This window comes from Danio rerio, chromosome 1 (assembly GCF_049306965.1).
Source record: "Danio rerio strain Tuebingen ecotype United States chromosome 1, GRCz12tu, whole genome shotgun sequence".
Taxonomy (NCBI): Eukaryota; Metazoa; Chordata; class Actinopteri; order Cypriniformes; family Danionidae; genus Danio; species Danio rerio.
Genome location: NC_133176.1, coordinates 23,614,288 through 23,636,500, shown reverse-complemented (window position 1 = coordinate 23,636,500; position 22,213 = coordinate 23,614,288). Strand labels below are relative to the sequence as shown.

Genomic DNA, 22,213 nt, shown 5'->3' with positions numbered 1-22,213 from the left:
AAAGTTTTTATAATTTTCCTATTTAAAGCTATAAGCTGTCTGTTGTTACATTGTGTGCTAAGATGAAAAAATGCTATTTATTAGGTTGATATGGCTAGATGTACTAATCAACTTTGCTGCCATACCACAACATCTGGGATTTTACACAGCGTTGTTTCCTAGCTGGGGACTATTTTCAGGAGATAGCTATCATAGGATCATTATAACAAATCATAGAAAAATTATCAAAACTAGTCTTTTTCAGTGAGATGCAAATGAATCCTAATCTGAATCAATGATTTATGCTAAGATAATCTCAAAGTGCTCCCGCCGAACCTGAAGATCAGCTGAAGGGATTCTAAAATGGTAAAACTCAACTGTTTAACTCAAGGAAACTTGTAAAATGAGCCTACTTTCAAAACAAGTGAAGTGTTTCTGTAAGCTCTTAGTTCTCTGAATACTAAAAACGCTGAAAAAACGCTGAATGCTGAAAGCTGAAAATGTAAGTCTGAATAAAAAGGAAAAGAAAAAAATGTTCTTTGGAAATTCTTATTATAAGGACAGTTTCAAGAACTTAAGTTCAACTTAAATTCATTACTTCCCTTTCTTTGTACATGATAATCTGTAGCCTAGATCTGTTATTCTTAACCAAGGCTGAATTTAGTTATTTAGTTAAGGTTGCATACTAAAATATACAGTATGTTGTGCAGCATTATTATAACCCACATTTTTTATTTTTGAATACACTATTATTTTTTAGCAGCCATTGACCATACACCAATGCTTAGTGTTACACAATTCTTTAGAAATCATGGTAATGTAATAATTAGGTGCTTACTGTAGGAAATGCTTTTAATTATCATTACTGTTAATGACTGTAGCACTGCTTGCATTTCTTATTTTTTATTGTTATTTTTCTGCTTGTTTGCTTCTTTGTTTTAAGAAAGTGTTTTAAATAAATGTTTTTCAAATTTTGTAAATAAATAAATATCTTCTTTTTTCTTTTGTTTAACCTAATGCATCCTAGTTATATATATATATATATATATATATATATATATATATATATATATATATATATATATATATATATATATATAAATTATGTTTTTGTATTTATTGTTGTTGTTTGTGTAATTTCTTTAATGTAGTTCTGCACACACAAACAATATATATAAAAAATTTTTTTTTTCTTTTCTTTTTTTTGCTGCTTATTTAAAATGAGCTGAAACAACACAATTTTCAAGATTTTTTTGGAACAACTTAAATGTTTTTTTGTTTATTCCACTATTTGGTTAACTTGTGTTGGGAAAACAGCATTTTTAATTGTGGTTTTCTTGTATTTGCATTTGAATCGCATTATCAAATAAATGACCTGTAGCGTTTTGCTTTGTCTGATTCATTTTAAAATGTATTTTGTACATTTGTAATTTTGTATAATACCATTTTGAGGCTAGGGGCACCATCGCTGAACAGTAACGCTTCCAAAAGGCAGCAGAGGGTTGTGACTTTACTGATGTCCACCTGAGCAACAGCCTGCACACAGTGCTTTGATGCAAACTGCAGACCTTTCTCCACATACTGTTCAAACAGCTCCATCAGATATCCGCGAACAGGATCGGAAATCTAAAAAACACACACATTTTCCAGACACATATAGCTCTAAAACCTTCAAACACACAGTAATGGCATATTGATAATGTTCCTCTTTAATGTTTTCCCCATAAAACCATTAACTAGGATTCTTTCTAATGCGTCACTGACTGCAAAGCTATGTGACCACTGTGCTTTGCGAGTCCCGTGAGAGTTTTAGAGCTTTACCTTCTCTGCGAATCCTGTTAACCACGTCTGAACGTACGGCATCCACTTAAGCTCCTCTGGGTCAATGTACACCATCCCACAACGACTTACTGTTGCAGGAGACGCCACCGCAAGATCTTGAACCTGATTGAGAAGAGCAGGGCATGTAAACATGCGTGACTACTTTCTGATTAACAACAGGATGTGTGTGCAGGATTTTAAGTGCTCCTGTTGTAAAATCCTATTGCTTTGGATGTTTTCGAATTCTTACATAGGTTTACATTAATTCAAGGTTACTTAACACTGGCATTTTCTCAGTAGATGTCACTGTTCATTCAAGAAACCAAAAATCTGATTTGAGCAGAACTTTTTAAAAGTTAAATTTATTGGTGTTCATCATTAACTGCTCATTAACGCAAATTTCTTATCAGCCAATCAAATGGCAGCAACTCAATGCATTTAGGCATGTAGACATAGTCAAGATCATGCAGTTAAAACTGAGCATCAGAATGGGGAAGAACAGTGATTTAAGTGACTTTTAATGTGGCATGTTGTTGGTACCAGATGGGTATTTCAACTGCTGACCTACTGGGATTTTCACAAACAGCCATCACAAATATGCAGCAAGCAGCAGTTCTGTGGGTGCAAATGCCCTGTTGATGCCAGAGGTCAGAGGAGAATGGCAAGACTGGTTCGAGCTGATAGAAAGGCAACAGTAACTCAAATAACCATGCAGAAGACCATCTCTAAACGCACAACATATTAAACCTTGAAGCAGATAGGCTACAGCAGCATAAGACCACACCGGGTGCCACTTAGCTGTCAGCCAAGAACATGAAACTGAGGCTTAAATTCGCACAGGCTCACCAAAATTGGGCAAAAGAAGATTGGAAAACGCTGCCTGGTCTAATGAGTTTCAATTTCTGCTAAGTTTGGTAGGGACAAAATTTGGCATCAACAACATGAATGTATGCATCCATCCTGCCTTGTATCAACGGTTCAGGCTGCTACTGGTGGTGTAATGGTGTAAGGGATATTTTCTTGGCACACTTTGGGCCCATTAGTACCAACTGAGCATTGTGTCAATGCCACAGCCTACCTGAGTATTGTTGCTGACCATGTCCATCACTTTATGACCACAGTGTACACATCTTCTGAAGGCTACTTCCAGCAGGATAACATGCCATGTCATAATGTCATGAAATCCTCTCAGACCGGTTTCTTGAACATGACTATGAGTTCACTGTACTCAAATGGCCTCCCCAGTCACCAAATCTCAATTTGGGATGTGGTGGAATGAGAGATTTGCACCATGGATGTGCAGCTGACAAATCTGCAGCAACTGTGTAATGATATCATGTCAATATGGACCTTCCAGTACCTTGTTGAATCTATGCCACCAAGGATTAAGGCAGTTCTGAAGGCAAAAGGGGGTCCAACCAGGTACTAGTAAAGTGTACATAGGAAAGCGGCTGGTGAGCTTTGGGGAAACTATGCATCACGATTCTGTCTCTTACGATTTTGACAAGATATTGGAAAGACTCTAGGGGTGAGAAAAAAAAAATCAATAGTTCTCTAACAATTCTGAATCGATTCGCAAATGTTTAGTACCAATTATCTATTCAAACTACAGTTGAAGTCAGAATTATTAGCCCCCCTAAATTATTAGACCGCTTGTTTATTTATTCCCCAATTTCTGTTTAACGGAAGAATAGTTTTTCAACACATTTCTGAACATAATATTTTTAATAACTCATTTCTAATGACTGATTTATTTTATCTTTTCCATGATGACAGTAAATAATATTTGACTAGATATTTTTCAAGACACTTCTATACAGCTTAAAGTGACATTTAAAGGCTTAACTAGGTTAATTAGGTTAACTAGCAAGGTTAGGGTAATAAGGCAAGTTGTATAACGATGGTTTGCTCTGTAGACTATCGACAAAAAAATATAGCTTAAAGGGGCTAATAATTTTGTCCTTAAAATGGTGTTTAAAAAATTAAAAACTGCTTTTATTCTAGCCAGAATAAAACAAATTAGACTTTCTCCGAAGAAAAAATATTATCAGACATACTTTAAAAATGTCTTTGGACAAAGATAGACAATCTCAAGAATTTTAAATACATGGCTTAGTGCTGCACCTCTCATACAGTGTGTGGCCTTCTGCAGGATGCAAATTTTTGACATGCTACAAAGTGAAACCTAGAGGTCTTACAGAACTGCCGCAGTGCAGCCATGATAATTGCATGTTATTCTAACCACATTTTAAAATAAAATTAAAAATAAGACTGTAATGACTGACAATTTATTCTAGGCATTCATACTAGATTTTGATGGAGGGCAATCTCCATTTATCATACACTTTCATTTCAGAAACACAGCAGACATCTTGCATTAAAAAAGAAGATAAATTACAAAATTACATAAAAATATCATAATAGGGCTTCATACAAACAAGGAGTGCATGTACACATTTGAGAATTTTACCTCAAACATCATGTGAATGGAAGGTGTGAGCTTAATCCTTTCACTGTTGGCCAAGCAGAGCATCTTGTTATCATCCAGCACTGTGTTCATATTCTCAATCCACAGCGCATCCACAGGACCATCGCTGATCACCCATTTGTGGTCATCACTGAAGTCTTGAACTGCGGCCCGAACACAAAGTGCCATCAGACCGTCCCGCCACTCCAGCGTCAGTGGATTCACCTCACCATAGAGCTCACCCATGCTCACAGACTTTGGGTTGAGCACATAGGTTTTAACAGGGCGAAAGAAGGGATTTGGGTGCCCGGCATGATGAAGGGTATCCAAGGTGTCTGCCAGCACGCGGTAGACAGTGGTCTTGCCGCTGCCAGTGGGTCCCACAAGCATAACGCCATGGCGGACAAGCATGGTTTCATAGAGCTGAATAACCTTGCTAATGATGCTGGGAAGGGGCTGGAGAGAGCGCTGGCACAGGGATGAGTGTATGGTGGACTGCAGGACACCGTAATCATGCTCTGGAATGGTGACGCCAGGGAAGAGATCTGACAAGATGCCACTAAAGGAAAAAGTGGGATTTAAGCACATTCAGGCACACAGGGTTCAATCTAAAGAAATGTTTGAACATTTAAGCCACACTACATTTTATTGTAATAGGTCAGAAAAATATAAAATGATCTAAAGTAAAAAAAAAAATACTGTTTTTAAACAATTAATTGTACAAATTTTATTTAACTTCTACACACAACAGAGGGGGAAAAAGCTATTTATTCTACATAATGGTGGCTCCCCCTGATGGTGAGTGTCATGCTAAGGTTATATGGCCATGTAAAATAACTGAAAACTTTACACTGTTAAACTTTTGAACACGTTTATTTAGACATCTAAACAGGAGCATACTGTACATTCTGAGGACTAGGGCTGCTCGATTATGGGAAAAATCATAATCACAATTATTTTGGTCATAATTGTAATCATTGTAATATTGTAATATTCAAAATTATATATATTTGATGAAATCAAAATTATTCGCCCTCCTGTGATTTTTTTTTTTATAAATATTTCACAAATTACATATTTTTTTCTTCTGGGGAAAGTCTTATTTGTTTTATTTTGTCTAGAGTAAAGCAGGTTTGAATATTTTTAAAACGATTTTAAGATCAATATTATTAGCCCTATTAAGCAATATATTTTCTATAATGTCTGAAGAAGAGCTTTAAGCTGAATGCTTGTATCTTAAAAAATATGTAGTAAAATTGTATGTGCTGTCATCATAGCAAAGATAAAAGAAATCAGTTATTAGAAATGTTTTATTAAATCTATAATGTTTAGAAATTTGTTAAAAGAAAATCTCTGTTAAACAGAAATTGGGGGGAAAAGGGCCGCTAATAATTCAGGAGGGCTAATAATTCTGACTTCAACTGAAAATATACAGTTATTTTCCTCCCTGTAAATAAGGAAAGGGAAATAAATACAATAGAATACAAATATGAAACAAACTTTAAGCGTCTTCACTGTAAGAAAAAAAAACTTTAATTATAGCTACAAAAGTCCTTTAGTCAAGAGCAGTGAGTGATTTTTTTGAGTCCTTTTGTTGTTTGATTAATGATAAAAACAGCCGGCAGCAGGAATATTGTGCACTGTCACTTTAAGAGCAGTATGTCTTTTGATTCTTAACTTGTTTGTTTATTACATAAATGAGAGTTAATGTGAAAAATCACTAAACACCGCATTTTGACACAAATTAGCATGTACCATTAAAGCGCTCACATTAAGATGTGTGTGCTCTGCTCGTCTCTGAGGCTGAGTGCATTCACACAACAGCTTGAGACCGCTTTCGCGTTTTTAAAAGCATGTATGATTCGGATGTATGAACATTACATTACAGGACATGCTTTTAGTAGTTTTTACGTGAAATTGAGCTATGCAAAACAACAAATGTGAACAACTGGAAAGGGGTGGTATATAATGCAGTAATCGTTTCATGTCGATTATTGTTTTTTCATAATTGTTAGAAGCCATATTTGAAATCTAAACTGTATTTTAATTAATTGCACAGCTCTACTGAAGACTCTTAGTGTTTTTACAAATTTATGCATGAGTAAATTTTTTCATTATTTTTTTTTAATATTATTTTATATTATAAATTTTTTTTGCAGTAGGGATGTGTTAAAGTTATAGTTCATCCAAAAATGACAATTCTGCCATCATTTACTTACCCTTCATTTTTTCGAAAAATTCAAGTTTCTTTTGTCAGTTGAGCACAAAAGAAGATATTTTGAAAAATGCTGGTTGCATATTATTTTTTTCTTCTACAGAAATCGATGGGGGCCAGCAATCAGCCCTCTTCAAAATAACTTCTTTGTGTTCATGCGAAGAAAGTAAATGATCAAAGGTTGAAAAACACATGAGGGAGTGTCAATTTCATTTAATGGAAGTTAATGAACGGGGTTTATGAAGATTTAAAGTCCTATTTTAAATAAACAAAGATCTTTTGAACTTTTAGTAGATAAAAAATTTGAAAAAAAAAAAAAAACTTTTATCATTGATTAAAAAACTAATCAAAAGGATTATGTAAGTATATATAGTCAAGCCTGAAATGATTCATACCACAGGGCTATGAATAATTTCGGGGGTATACATACAGTACAATGCTCAGCATAATTGAGTACACCCCATTTCGAAAATGAATATTTTTATCCTTTTCTCAGAGAATATAGGCAATGTATTTTAGTCATTTATTAAAATAATAGTTACCAAACATATTTACAAACTGGGTATAATTTTATTTTGATGGTCCCTTAAATGCATTTTGCTGAATTTAGGTTACACTGCATCTACATGCCAACTAATTCTCATTAGATTATAAGTAGACTTTAAGGTTAGGGTTATGGTTAGTGTAAGTTGGCATGTACTTGCAAAGTTTCTTATAGTCATTTAAATGTCTGTTGAAGGAGCAGTATCAGCGATATTAAGCAGACACTCTACTAATACTCAAATAAGAAGTAATTGGCATGTAGTTGCAATGCAATTTTTAGTCAACAAAATGTGCAATAGGGACCATCAAAATAAAGTGTTACCAGAAATTGAAATAAATAAAATTAAATTCAAGCAAAATATTGCAAAAAATTAAAGAGCCCATATTATGGGTTTTTGAAAATTCCCCTCCATGTAGTGTGTAACACAGCTCTAAGTGAAGTGAAGTATCCAGCTAAGGCTTAAATCTGTAAGAATACAGTGTTTAAAACTGTTGATTCATCTATAAAAGAGTCGATTCATAGTGCTTCAAACGAGTCGCCTTGATACCGACTCATTAGGTGTTTCGCCATGACGTACGAACGAAACAAAGTTTTTCACGTGCACGCGCAAACCCGGGAGATTTCAAACCTGAGGCCCCGCCCTCTGACGCAGTAACCCAGACACACACACACACACACACCCACAAACACACGCACACAAACATGCCGGTCGATTGAAGTCACATTGCAGATGGATATATTGAGTCTCTACCCAAAGATGAAACCTCAGCATTATAGCCAAGCAGTTGGAAACTACTGGAAACTTCTGGAAGCTACATGCTACAAAGAATACTTCATCTGCGTTTGTTAAAGGAAGGATCAGTAACTTACTGATGGACATCAGGATGGGTTTCTTCCATTTCTCAAGTGTAAGTACTTGCGATTAAAGTTTTTGCCTCGTTTACTCTAGCTTGCAAATGTATTTAGTTGTGATTTGTTACTTGTAACCGCGTGTACTGTATCAGGTTAACTGGCTATATTCTCTTATCGCGTGCAAAGTCACGTTAAAAACGCGACGCGTGCTGCTTTGTTTATGGAGCTCCGTGGTAACGTTAGAGGTGTGCATACCCGCGGCTGTCCCCGCGCCAGATTTCTGCGGCGCGGGAATAAATTTCCGAATAAATTGCCGGAGCGGTCGGTAACGGGTTTGATTTGGGACGGGAGCGGGCTGCCTGAGAAAGAGAAAGATGTGTCTGCTTGGTGCTTGTGTGTTAGTGCGCACGCGCGCGTATGAGAGAGAGAGAGAGAGAGAGAGAGCGAGCGAGCGAGCGAGCGAGAGCTTTATGCTTGGTGCTGTGTGTGTGTTTATACAGATTTTCGGTTTTGTTCTCCCCCGCTCTTTAGCGGGATCGGGCGCGGCGGGCAGAATACGGGGCGGGTTCTAAGGCTAAAACCTGGCGGGTGCGGGCGGAAGCGGGAGCGTTCTCGTCCGGAGGTGTGTGTGTGTGTTTGTGTGTGTGTGGCAGCTAAAATCCACGCCTACACTATCTAGCGTGTATGAACTGTGATTACTTTTTAAATTGCTGATTAGCTATTGGCCATTTCACTCTCTGACTGAAGGCAGTCGACCAATCGCGACAGACTGTCATCGGTCCAATCAGCGCAGATTAGCTTTGCGCTAAGGAGGGGTTTGGGAACAAATGAATCACTGAACGATTCATACAGGAGTCGCTGGGATAATTAGGTAAAAATAAATGCAGATTATAAGACCATGAAAGTGTTTTTTGACCTTGCATGCATATTAGACTGTTGTTGGAGACCCTTACAACCAAGATATGACCCTATTTCATGTATAATATGGGCTCTTTAAAAAAAAATAAAAAATACAACCAACAAAATTTCAATGAAACTTTTTTTTTTGCTTCTCTTGATTCTTCCTCTTTTTTTACATTTGTATTTAATATTTCTCTCTGACATATATACTGTAAAAAGTTAAAACTTAAACAAATTACTTCGACTTGTTACAATTAAATAAATTACGTTTGACAAACTATAATTTATGACAGTTTTAGTAATAGATTAATTTAGTTCTTTTAGGTGTAACATGTTTTATTAATTTAAGTAAACAAGAATGGAACTGAACAATACATTACAAATCATTCAATATAATCATTTTAATATAATAATAATAGTAAAAATACTTTTATTACAATATAAATAATTTCCTTCATTTTAATATAGTCATAGTAATACTTTTATGTTTTGTGGCAAGCGCAAGTATTGCTCACTATAGATAGTGAACAATACTTATACTTGACATAAATAATTTACTAAAACTTGTTACACAATTTATTACTGAAAACTGTTATAAATTAAGTTTGTCAAACTTAATTTATTTAACTGTAACAAGTGAAAGTAATTTCTTTAAGTTTTTACTTTTTACAGTGTAAATATGGGTTTACTAATTTTGGACCGTTTTCGTAAGTTATTTTGTTAGATAAGCCCCAGATTTGGCTTCAGTTCTGACTAATCTAAAGCTTATGCACAAATATAATATTGTATAGCTTCCTATTAAAAATATGAATTCAAAAGATAGATTTGCAAGGGGTGAACTTACAGTATATATGCTGAGCCCTCTACATACAACACAGACATTATCGATGTATCAACGTTCACTGACATATTTGTATAATAGTTGGAATAGTAAAATTGTGTGATTTTAAAAACAGTGAGAGATCACCTGAAAAGCGCAGCATCATCTTTGAGGAACTTGGGCAGGTTTGAGTCTCGCAGAGCTCTGATCAGCACAACATCCTCACTCAGGTTCGGATTTTCTCTTTTTAATGACCTGAACATCACACACATAAAATGCACAATACATTAAAACATATTCAGAAAATGCATACATGAACACCAAAACTAAGTGAAGTTTATTTATAAACTAATTTCAAGAGGATCACGTGCTTATGATTGCTTGCGGGCCTTTTTTCCACATTATTCAATTTATGATTCACCAATCAGACGATTCCTAAGCCACTATAAATACCCTAAGTTCCATATAACAGCCTTATTTATTTTGAAGAATCCCCCCCTTCCACCCCTTTTCCTCCTCCTTTCCTAGATGGGTGGCACGGTGGCCCAGTGGTTAGGACTGTTGCCTTACAGCAAGAACGTCACTGGTTCTAGTCCTTACCAAGCCAGCTGATGTTTCTGTGCAGAGTTTACACGTTCTACCCATGCTCATATGGGTTTCCCCCAGATTACCCAGTTTCCTTTCACCATCCAAAACCATGCAAGTTAAGTTAATAGACTAATCCAAATCAGCACTATAGACGTGCTCTTAGGTAAATCTTAACAGCAATCACCATCTGTTCATTAGCTGCAGGGGAGTTCTCAAGAGCTACTCGAGCTCAAACTCCCCTCTCACCTTGCAAATGGGAGGGAGCCCTAGGCTCGAGAATCTTATGAGCTCAGGGCTCTCTTCCGGGACAGCATGCCAAACAAGCTTTATAATCAATCATCAGCTAAGTGTGAACTCTTGAAATAAAAATTAAAAATCAAACAAAAAGTGCTCAGGAGTGGCTTTAATTGTCATGATCACCAGCGATCCAGCCTGTGCAGATTGCTGGTAAACACAATGAGATGCATAGAACTTCAAATTCGCCATTAAATGCACTCAAAAAAAAAAAATATATATATATATATATATATATATTTTTTTTTTTTTTTACTTGTTCAAACTACTTAATTAAAATAAGCTGAAACAACACAATTCTTCAGGTATTATTGGGAAAACTTAATTCTTTATGTTCAATCCACAAAAATTTGTTAAAAGTGTTAAGTTAACTTAATCAATTTGTGTTGGGACAACAAGAATGAATTTTGTGTAAACCTACATTTTTTACAGTTTAGACTACAATATCCAGTCATGCACCACTCACAAACAGCACAAGCACACACATTGTTGCTGAGTCTTGTTTTACTGTTTGTGAACATTACAACAAGTTTTCCTTGCCTTGCCGTCTGTGTTTTTAAACCTTGCTTTGTTTTGTTTGTTTTACCCTGTCTGTTCCTGCCTTTTTGACCATCCACATTGACCATTGACTGTTGTTTGCCTGACTACTCTTAATAAACCTGCGCTTGGATCTGCACTCCTTTGTCCAGCGTCCAGTTCACGTTACATAAATAACGTGTTGATGGTCTTTGGGTTAGAGATTCATCAAAATAAACAGCAACAATCAGTCCAAGGTACTCGAAAAATGTGGAAAAAATATTAAAAAGCATAGCATAGTTAAAGCAATGTGAATAAAATTAATGATTAATTCATGGTTAAAGTCATGATTAACCATGTGAATAACGGCTTATAATATTTTTTCCACATTTTTTGATTGAATTGGACAAATTTTTTGCTGTTCAAAGAAAAATTAACTCTCACTATTTTACGATACATACACAGAGGTAATCACAAAACAGATCTTGTTATCGTTCACAAACCAAAACCAATTTTACTGCACATTTTCTGAAGAAAATAGGAGTGATGTTCTGTGAGTGCACTATGTGAGTGCTTTTAGTGCGATGCTATGTGGTTGCTAGGGTGGAAAATATGAGATAAGTGGTGCTTTCCTGCCACAATATTAGAAGATTGTAGGTGGTTTTGCTATGGTGGTTACTAGGGCTTTTTTGGATGGTTGCTATGTGGCTGCTTCCTGGTTTACGGGATTTTTCACACCTTTAATGTCCACCGGGCAAAAATTCATAGACCTGACAACATCATATCTATCCTCAACAAGCTATGATTTGAGGTGCCATTCACGCTTTGCTAAGCAACACTAATTAGTATTGTGAGAATAGTAAAAACACATCCAAGCTATTAAACAGCCCGTATTAATTCAATATCTATAATTTACAATGAATACAGCACTCACGTTTATTCTCTATTTTAAACAACTTACTCTTCAGTAGCCTAAATCTCACTGATTTAAAGACAGACCTTTTAAAGTCTCACAGAAGCACGCAGTGACATTAAGAGACACTGAAGATAATTTAAAGTGCATATAAAACCTGAGTACTAATAAAATGTGCCAGTGACACAAGGCCAGCACACACACACACTTAACTCTTCACTTAAGCATGCAAGCAAGGTCCAGCTGTACAGCTACTGATCTGAGACCAGAGCTAATGAAGATTTTGCTGCTGGCCATGACAGTCGTGCCAAATGGGCCTAAATGATCTGCTTAGAGGTTTCTTACACAGCTGCATTTTATTGGCCTTTACCCCAAACTCATTCATATCTGGCTCATTCATGATGACAGGGAATGAGTCTGTGCACTTTCATTTTGAATTAAAGACTGACTTTTTTTATAAACTAATGACAATAAAACTGAAACAGTGGTTTATAAAAGCCAAAACAAACACTTTCAAAGACTGCTTGACTTGTTTACATTTATTTTTACACTACCATTTAAAGGTTTGCTGTGTGTTTTCATTCAAATTATTAAATTGATCAATGTTCATAGCAAAAGATTTCCGTCAAATAATGTTGTTTTGAACTTAAACTAAAACCAATCAACTAAAAACCGCTGTGTTACTTATTTAACCAATTTGCATGTAAATAATTCTTATTGTATTTAAATAAATAAAAAGCACTGATACTTAAAAACAATGAAGACAAAACACTAATGTTTACATATAAAACCATTAAAATAAAAAAAATATATAAAGGAAAAATAAGATCAAAGTCAAACTTATTAAAATCTACAAGTGTAAACAATGCAAAAGTATTAACATTTTATATTAAAAATCATTTTAATTTCAATTTTAAATAATTTATGTTGAGGTTTTCCAAAACAAAGCAGAAATGTTTAATGAAAATGATTAATGAAAGGAATATCTAAGGGAATAAAAGGTGACATCAAATAAAAATTTCCCTTTTGTAAATGTGTTTGTGTTTAGTTAGATTCCTGCTGTGTCTGCCAGATCAGACAAGTTAAAAAGAAAACATGCAGCTAGATTTTATAAACTGTCTGGGTGTATTTGTGTGCCATAATTGACCTGTTAGAATGTCATACTAGTGTATATGTAATCAGCTACTTCTTCACCTGTGCCCGCCTCCAAGCAAACTATAGACTATGCCCTCCTCCCCATCTCTTTTTGAAAACAGATAGCAAAACATAATGGTGCTTTTAATATCTCTGCATTAAACAATGAACCTGTGTGTTTGGATATAACTTTAGAGGCTTGCAAGTGTCCCTGCACAGAATTCCAGCTTTAAAAAAGGCAACAGTAAAATGAATTACTTTTATACAGCATATAAAAGGAATGTCCTAGAAAGAGTGGGCAAAAACTTGATTGTGTTTACAAAAAATGTTCAACCAAACTGCTTTATGACATTGGGCAATAAAGCTGGATGCACATCAAAACTGCATTAAAAAGATTTTCTTGCAATTTGTCTGAATGATGTAAATCATTTTTGTTTTGTTTGGTTACAGTTATCAAACACCAGCTTCAGTTCAGCTGTGTTTAAAGTCATATCATCATCCTTCATGTGCAGAGTAGTGTTTGTCAGTGCTTTACACACTAACCACTTCAGATACTACAGCTGAGCATTTGATAAATACACCAATGTCACTTTTCATATGTATAGATGGTTAGTTGAATACATTTTTCATTAATAACGGCAGCAAAATTATTATACATGATGACTATAAACACAGGAGACGGTCTAGTGCAATCTCACATTTTGTAATAATAATGTGGAAACAGCTTCAAATACTCCTTCATTTCAGTCATGCAGACAAAAGTCAGCATGAACTTTGAGGCTTGGTTGAGCACTGTGGGAACTTCCACAGCTGGAAAGCTTTAGCTCCACAACAATGGATCGATAAGCTAAAACACAGGAGATATTCTGCCGGCTCAGAGAGGGTGGGAAATCAGCAGCCTATAGCATTTAAAGAGATATGAAGTGAAACGGCTCACTGTGGACTGCGGTGTTCTTGATGCCGTAAAAAAGTGTTTATTTACACTATTAAGAAATTTTATCCAACGTAAGTTATAGACTTTTACACTACGATGAAATGGGTGCATTTCGCAGGCATATTTTTCGTTTGACAAGACGAGTGCTCCGAATTGCGCCTATAGGTGAAGTTGAGTTGGCAGGCCCTGACACAGTTGGAAGAGGTGGTCTGGAGCATGGTTTGGTTGGGCTTTGGCACGATACGCTTGTACAGTCGTTTGAGTGCAAAGCGCGGCTGAGCACAAAACTGAAGATGCGACGTCACTTTTAAGGGACAGTTTCAAATAGATTTATTAATCATTTTTGCTTTTCAGTGAATGTTAATTGGCATGGGTTATTACATTTTCAAGACACTCTGGAGTACTTTTTTTTATTTTAACAGATTTGTATGTGTTGAGCATCAATTAAGGCAACGTTAGCACCTGTCAGCTTTAATTGTGGGGTACACAGGATAATTTTGAGATTTTGAAATAAAAATAAACTTTAAAATAATTTAAAATTTAAATTTAAAATAAGTTTTGGGGCAGGATCAAAATCTGTGACAGTGCGAATCTGCTAGTGGAGTGATGACACAACAGTTTCTTATTATTATTCATAGCTAAGTTTTCTTATCCTATGACCTATGCTTCCTAATTATTCATGAGAGCATGTGCTTTCCAAATCAAGACAGACATGCCAAGCTGTGAGGCTCAGTGACTGGGTGAGACAGCGTCTGCACATGGCAAGCAGTATTTAGCAGTCTTTGAAGGGTCGTAATGTTATGTGTTTGCTTCCATGATTCACAGGGTTTGGTGCATGTGTTTCTCTGTGATGATGTTAGGGCCAATACAGCAAAGCTGTTGGTTTGCAGCAAGAATTGGGGAATGGCGGACTTTGTCTTTTATCACTTGAGTTTTTTACCTTTCAGACACATCACCTATACCCATGCTGCTGTGTTCATACGTTTAAAATCCTCCAGATTACTGGCAGGGTTAATGGTTGGAATAGATAGGTTAAGAGACCTGCTGTACTGCTATTCACTGTGTCTGCATTCAGACCCGAGGATTGAGGAGAAGAGAAGTCTTCCTCAGTTATAGTGTTTAAACATGATTATCTTTATAACAAATTCTGGCTATGTCTATACGTAATTAAGAATAACAAATGTAGCAGGGCATTAAATTACTGTTTATTTCTTTACATTTTAACTTTGTAAACTTTAAAATCATGGGTCTCCTCACGGTTTGTGTCTCATCTTGTAAGCCAACTGACATTTGTTCACTCCCCTCTTTTTCCCCTACTCTGCTGGCCATGCCCTCTCTTCCCTCTGCTCGCAGCTCTCCACACCCATTTTTATTCTTAGGTAGACTTAAACTGAAAGAGAAAGAAACCCCCTTTCATGACCCTTAATAGATGCAAATCCCTTGCTGAGCTTCATCTGCCACCTTTAGCAAACCTCCTAATACGTGGAGCAATATTTTATGTAAGTATAACATTCACATCATTGATGACGTAAGCATGCATGCTTGAGCTCCGAAGGTAAAACGCAATGTGAGTGCATGCCATTGGGGGAGAGGGGAGGGGTGACAATTGCACCCTGACACGTTTCAATGCAACCGTGCCTAGTGTGAGTACACCCTTAGACCCTGAAGAATCATATGAACCTGGCGTCCGATGTCACTTTTAACGCCCCATCAGCAAATATGAATGATTTCTGAAAGATTGTGTGGCATTGTAAACTACATTATTAACAATCTAAAAAAAGTAAATGTTTGCTTAAAACCTTAATATTAATACTTTGCAAATAAACAAATGCAAATAAATTGTTCTGACCACAAATATTTGAACAGAGGTGTATAAACAATGCAAATCAGCATATGAGACATAAGTGTGTAATGCAAAATGAGTTTGTGTTGTAGATCAAGTATGAATGACTCACCCTGCCATGACCAGCACGGATTTGACAGCTCTCATCCCGAAGTCATAGTGATCCTGCTGAGAGAGCTGCTCACTGCAGAGCTTGTACATTTGAGTCATCTTCCTCGCAAGAGTCTTACTGGACTCAAAGCCCTCAGAGTACAGGATCACCTAATGGGACACAGAGGTTTATTGGTAAGATATTGTAGAACTGCCTGCCCTGTCAGATAACATTTACTGATTTTGAGAAACTTTTAAGTAAGGCGCATGTAAGTCTTCTACAGTAACAGATTTCTTGAAAACTGTGGTTTTCAATGTTTGGTTTTGCAGGAGACACTCATTTGTTCTTTTTTTTTGCTGTGGACGAAATGTGGTAAACTGATTAAATGACAAATATTTATTATCAATATGACAAAATCATGATATAAGAATACTGTTTCTGCGTCAAAGCCTTCTCATTTGAACTTCTTCTCATTTGAATTGCTTATGAGCACAATTTGTTCACATTACACATTTATGCTAAGCTTTTAAAAATCACTTGGCTCACAATATCCAGGGCACCAACATTTCAAGAGCTCATAAAAACTAAGGGTAACTTCTGATCCAAGGTCCTCAAAAATTACAGCGAGCCTGCAACTATTGTTAAAATCACTTATTAATATCTATATTTGTATAACAGTGTTTGACAGATGCTTTTTGCTAAACTAATACAATAAAAACAAGACAAAATCTATATTGGCACAGAAGTGACCGATAAGACCTGTGTTATTTTTAATATGTTATAAAACACAAATCAAAACATATTGTTTGAAAGGCTATTTTATTTCTTTTCATTTTCATTTTCCAGTTTTTCTAAACAGGCTGTTGTCGCATCTTGGAACATCTGTTCGTTTTTAATACAGGTAATTCTGAGTGATATGACAGACCTACAAACATGTTTCAGTAAATATGTACCCAATGTATATACATATTTAATTCAATTTAAATATAATTATTTTTCACAAGAAATAAAGTGGTTATTAAAGTTAAATCAGATTTTTCTAACCATTATTTTGTATACATACATTTATATCATTCATTCATTTTCTTTTCGGCTTAGTCCAACACAGTTAAAGTCAGAATTTTTATTTTTTTTAATTTTTTTTTTTATTTCCCAAATGTCCCAAACAGTCCAAGGAAATTTTCACAGTATGTCTGATAATATTTTTTTCTTCTGGAGAAAGTCTTATTTGTTTAATTTCAGCTAGAATAAAAGCAGTGTTTAATTTTTATAAACCATTTTAGGGTTAAAAGTTAAGCCTTTAAATGTCACTTTGAAGAAGTGTCTTGAAAAATATCTAGTCAAATTATATGAGTTATTAAAACTATTTCGTTTAGAAATTAGCTGAAAAAAATCTTCTCTCCGTTAAAAAGATAAATAATTCAGGGGGGCTTATAATTCTGACTTCAACTACATATAAACATTCATTCCTTTTCTTTTCAGCCTAGTCCCATTATTAATCTGGGGTCACCACAACGGAATGAACCGCCAACTTATCCAGAATTTATTTTACGCACCGGATACCCTTCCAGCTGCAACCCATCACTGGGAAACATCCATACACACCTATTCACACACATACACTACTGTCAATTTTTGCATACCCAATTCACCTATACCACGTCTTAGGACTGTGGGGGAAACCGGACATATATATATATATATATATATATATATATATATATATATATATATATATATATATATATATATATATATATATATATATATCTCAAAGAAAAGTGGTAGTTTCCTGCAAGTTTAGGTTAATGTACCGATTTTTTTGCAGCGAAAGTCGTTATAGTTGGGTAAACTTAGAGCGCAGTGTATAGGAGAATACAACAAGTATTTTTTTTTACAATCCTATTTGCTGAAATCATAAAGGAAAAACTTAACAATAGTGTTTCAAGACTTTCAGAAAAAGGAAAAAAAATTGTGTAAGACTGATAATGGCAGCCAGAAGAGAGATCAATGTCAAATTTACGGTCCTGTCTATAGACACTGCATTATAGACGCCTATAATGTATAAATTTTTGTTTTATATAAATATCAAAAACTTAGATTTAAGATGCTGATGCCCATTAGACATGTAATAACGTAAAAAGGTCCATTCACAATACAGCAACGATCACAAGATTACAATGTCACTTTCAGAAATTTCCCAACCCAAAATGAGGAATATGCATGAAGTGCAGTTCACTGCCAAAAGAGGCAATGATCTACTGTAACCAAACCCATCAAATTTGTCTGTTGGCATTGTTCAGCATCGGTCAGTGCAGTGTGGAGTAGCCTTAACACACACATGACCAGAAAATAGCTTTTAATAAGAGCACACATGAGCCGCACTATCTCTGACCTCTCTGTCTCTCACCTAGTGTGTTTTATCATCATTTCTGCGATCAGATCTGCTGGTTTAATTACACACCTCAGCGATGAGTGCATAGTTGGGCACCATCATGGCGATAGGTCGGAAAAGAGCTTTCAGGTTGTCAGGGAGTTCAGTTCTGCCAGCGTAACCAGGGTTCATGGTGATGAAAGCTGCACATGTCATCACCAATTTTATCTCTCTCCCCTCAAACATGAATCGACTCAGCTGAAGAACACAAACACATTAAGAAAAATCAGGTGGAAATTATTTGGTGTGAGCAGCATATGGGGTTTAAACATGCACGTGTGTGTGGAAGTGCTTTACCTTGGCTGCCTTGGCATTTCTAATAGTGATAAGTTGTTGAGCAATGACTGACAGCACTTCGATGTTAATGCGATTGAACTCATCAAAGCAGCACCAGGCACCTGACTGAGCCAAACCGCTGAAGAATGTCCCCATCATCTAAACACACAATTACCATTTAAAACTTTAACCAAGCTGAATACTTAACACTCTAAATGACTTTCATACCAAGCACAATAACTATAAGTATCTATTGAAATATAAATATATTTGCATCCACACACACAATGCTTTTAATTCGGCATTACCACCCTGTAACCAGCAGATGTCCTCAGTGTGCTACTAGCGCATATGAATAGCGAATCTTTATTTAAAACTTACCTAAAGTTTAATCTTGCCAATTGAATATAGCAACCTCAGGCAGTGTAGTGTAATAAAAACAACATTCATTTATTTTGCCTACATTCTCAACTATTTTCCTTATATTTTTCAAAGAATGAAACATAAAGCTTAAACTAATATTGGATATTTGAGGTAAGTTAATTTTTATGCTTTCATTTGCTATCCTGGCTTGCATAACTTTCATGTATTTTTATAATTTTTTTCCCATGGTCTAAGCAATAATTGGTTATAATGGTCAAATACTGCTTTCTGGATCATTAGGTCATTATCTTTAAATAATATTTGAAAAGACGATGACCTGTATACAGTACTTCAACGAATTCTGACTGGCTGTCAGTGTTTTTCTATTTAATAGCGGGGCAATATCATTCTGAAAGTGATTCCAAGGATAGAGTCTCTCTACATCATTACTGTTATAGCTGTGGTTAGAAATCTGCTGTTGTTTTACATTCATACATTGTTTTTTAACTCCACCCTTATATTTTATTCTATTCTTCATAGTTATTGCGCTTGGTGTGGATGGGCCTTTAGAGGTTTAAATGAAAATAGAGTACTATATATTGTACAACAGGGCTGAGACAAACAAATACAGCTTGTAATTTAACTCTAACTCTGCCAAAAAAAGAATACAACCAATAATTTTACAGATAAATTACAGATAATGCATAAATTAAGAAGACATGTTCACATGAGCTATGTTTTTACATTCCACTGCATTCATTTGCATAGCTTTCCTATGCATATGTGGACTCAAGTAGAGTAGTTTTAGTAAGTTTTAGTAGTAGTTCGGCAAAAAAAAAAAAAAAAAAAAACTGAAATGGCAATAATGTTTAGGTTATAAGGCTTTTTGTTCCACAATTCACTAACTATTACCGCAGTTTTACTGTAGCAACACTAACAGGCAGAAATGTGGGATATTCATATTAAATTTTATGTTATGCATAAAATGCTTAATAAAAAAGTAATGTGATTACTATATTTATCTAAATAATTCACATTAGTTGTGTTTTTTTTTTTTTTTTGTTATTCATAACAAATGTCATAAAGCATGAAGATAGGTTATTTTTTACTATGATGTGAGGTTGTTACAGTATATTTGTGCATAATGTTTACAATTGCGCAAATATAAGGCTGTTACTATTTTCACAGATGGTACTGTTTTTGCTATTTATATGCACTGATTAATACATTTACATCTGGATCCCATTCATGCTGCTCTCAAATGTTTATTTTAATATACATGACTTGAACTATTCTTAATATAATGTGCTCAGTGCTGCCAAATCATGTTTCGGTGACCCCTCTGTAGTACTAAAGCACCAGTGAAAGTGCTCTCAAATGTTAGTCTGCAGCCCTGTGCTGATTTAAAAGCTATACACTGATCTACAGTATGTCATTCTCACGTGATCACATGCACTGAGCAGCAATATCACCCCCCCCCCCCCCCAGCCTATAGCAAACCTCCAGAGAAAGGATTAGTCTACAGTACATAAAAAATCTATATTATAATATAATGTAGTGACAGCATAAAAAAGACAAACAGTGTACAAAGACTATGCCTATTTTAAAGTCCAGTCAGAATCTTAAAAAACCTTTATGATATTCTGTATGACTCCCCAAGCAAACACTAAACACTGGCCATAAATAAGGACAGCATGCAAGGTAAAACTCTCAGAATTGAGATCTACAGTGGGTTTCATGTAATGTAGAAAGAATTCAGTTGGGGCTGTGCTGCCTCCTAGTGACAGAGGAATTTTTTCACTCTAGTACGGTAGGGTTCATATTTTCATTTCATCATTATTTCTATAGCACTTTTGCAATGTAGATTGTGTCAAAGCAGCTTAACATAAATGACATTCTAGTAAACTGCTTCGGTCCAGTTTTCACAGTTCAGTTTAGTTCATTTCAGTGTAATAACACAAATGTTTACACTGAACAGGAAAATCTTGTTTTAGTGTCTAGTTGCTTAACAAATTCATCATGAAGACAGAGAGGCACCTTATAGTCAAGTCCATCTGAGCAGTTAAACACCACACATTGGATTGCCAGAGCCTTTGCAAGGTCTTTTGTGGTCTCAGTTTTGCCTGTGCCTGCTGGACCTGCAGGAGCTCCTCCGAGATCCAGCTGCAGCGCTCCCATTAGGCAGAGGTAACAGCGATCCTATGATAAAAATGAGTAAACATAACAATGATAATGCAAATGCACACTACATTAATATAGATTATCCATACACTGATATGCACTTTAATATATGTAGTTTTAACTTAGTTTTTTAGTAGTTTTTAAGTTTTAGTATATGTAGTTAAACAGTTCTTATGCATGACGTAAAAATATAAGATCCAATATCAGAATCTGGATTTGGATTATCAGAAAATGATCAATAAACTGAAAAACAAACCAAGATATTTATTCTATTAATCAACAAGAAGTGAATTGCTTGAATGGACAACCATTCAGTATGTTAACTTTTTTTTTTACTTTATGCCAAACCATTATTCTTCAGATTGCAAATTTTTTTATACAGACTAAAATATAAATGTATTTTATATAATGCATTTGACAAATCCCTTACCATCATAAGGAAAAAAAAATTTAAATGAATGTGTACCGTCAGTGGAGTGATTACTAGACGGGGACATGCTCCCAAATATTCATATCCATAAATATATTGAGAAAGTGCCATCCGGGCCACACAATCATCCAGATCCACATCCCAATAATATCGCAACTGCCTCTGCCACTCGAAATTATCGCTAGAATCCACCTACAAACACAGAATACATTGACATTTCCATTACTCAATGCAGTGGTACTGAAATGTTTAGGTTACAAAGCAGGGTACAATTGATGCTGTTGAAGAAACAATAAAGGCAGCTCTGCTCATAAAATTGGGATTATATAAATTGCATGTTATTTTTATTTAGTACAATCTTGGATAAAATATTTCACATAATATGTTAACATACGCAACACAAGACAATGCAATAAATAAACTCATAAAAATTACATACACTTGAATACACCTAAATCTTAATACTATGTGATGTTTCCTGGATAATTTACAAAGGATGATTGTATCATTTTTACATTTTACATTCACATTTTACATTTACACTTTTGGACACTTTATTTTAAGATATCCTTGTACACTCCAATTTATTTAGGTACTGAATAACATTACATAATTGCA

At 35.2% G+C, this 22,213-nt stretch overlaps 1 protein-coding gene across 1 annotated transcript in view; it reads right to left on the bottom strand.

The window, feature by feature from the left end:
- Nucleotides 1-22,213, bottom strand: part of dnah6 (dynein, axonemal, heavy chain 6) — a 233,378-nt gene that overhangs the window by 167,366 nt on the left and 43,799 nt on the right. The window contains exons 30-38 of the mRNA XM_073950785.1: nt 21,632-21,787; nt 21,022-21,183; nt 18,643-18,780; nt 18,376-18,543; nt 15,933-16,081; nt 9,746-9,853; nt 4,271-4,826; nt 1,801-1,923; nt 1,423-1,605 (exon numbers count right to left, since the gene is read on the bottom strand). Coding sequence (XP_073806886.1) covers nt 1,423-1,605; nt 1,801-1,923; nt 4,271-4,826; nt 9,746-9,853; nt 15,933-16,081; nt 18,376-18,543; nt 18,643-18,780; nt 21,022-21,183; nt 21,632-21,787 — 1,743 coding nt within the window. The remainder of the gene's footprint in view (nt 1-1,422; nt 1,606-1,800; nt 1,924-4,270; nt 4,827-9,745; nt 9,854-15,932; nt 16,082-18,375; nt 18,544-18,642; nt 18,781-21,021; nt 21,184-21,631; nt 21,788-22,213) is intronic.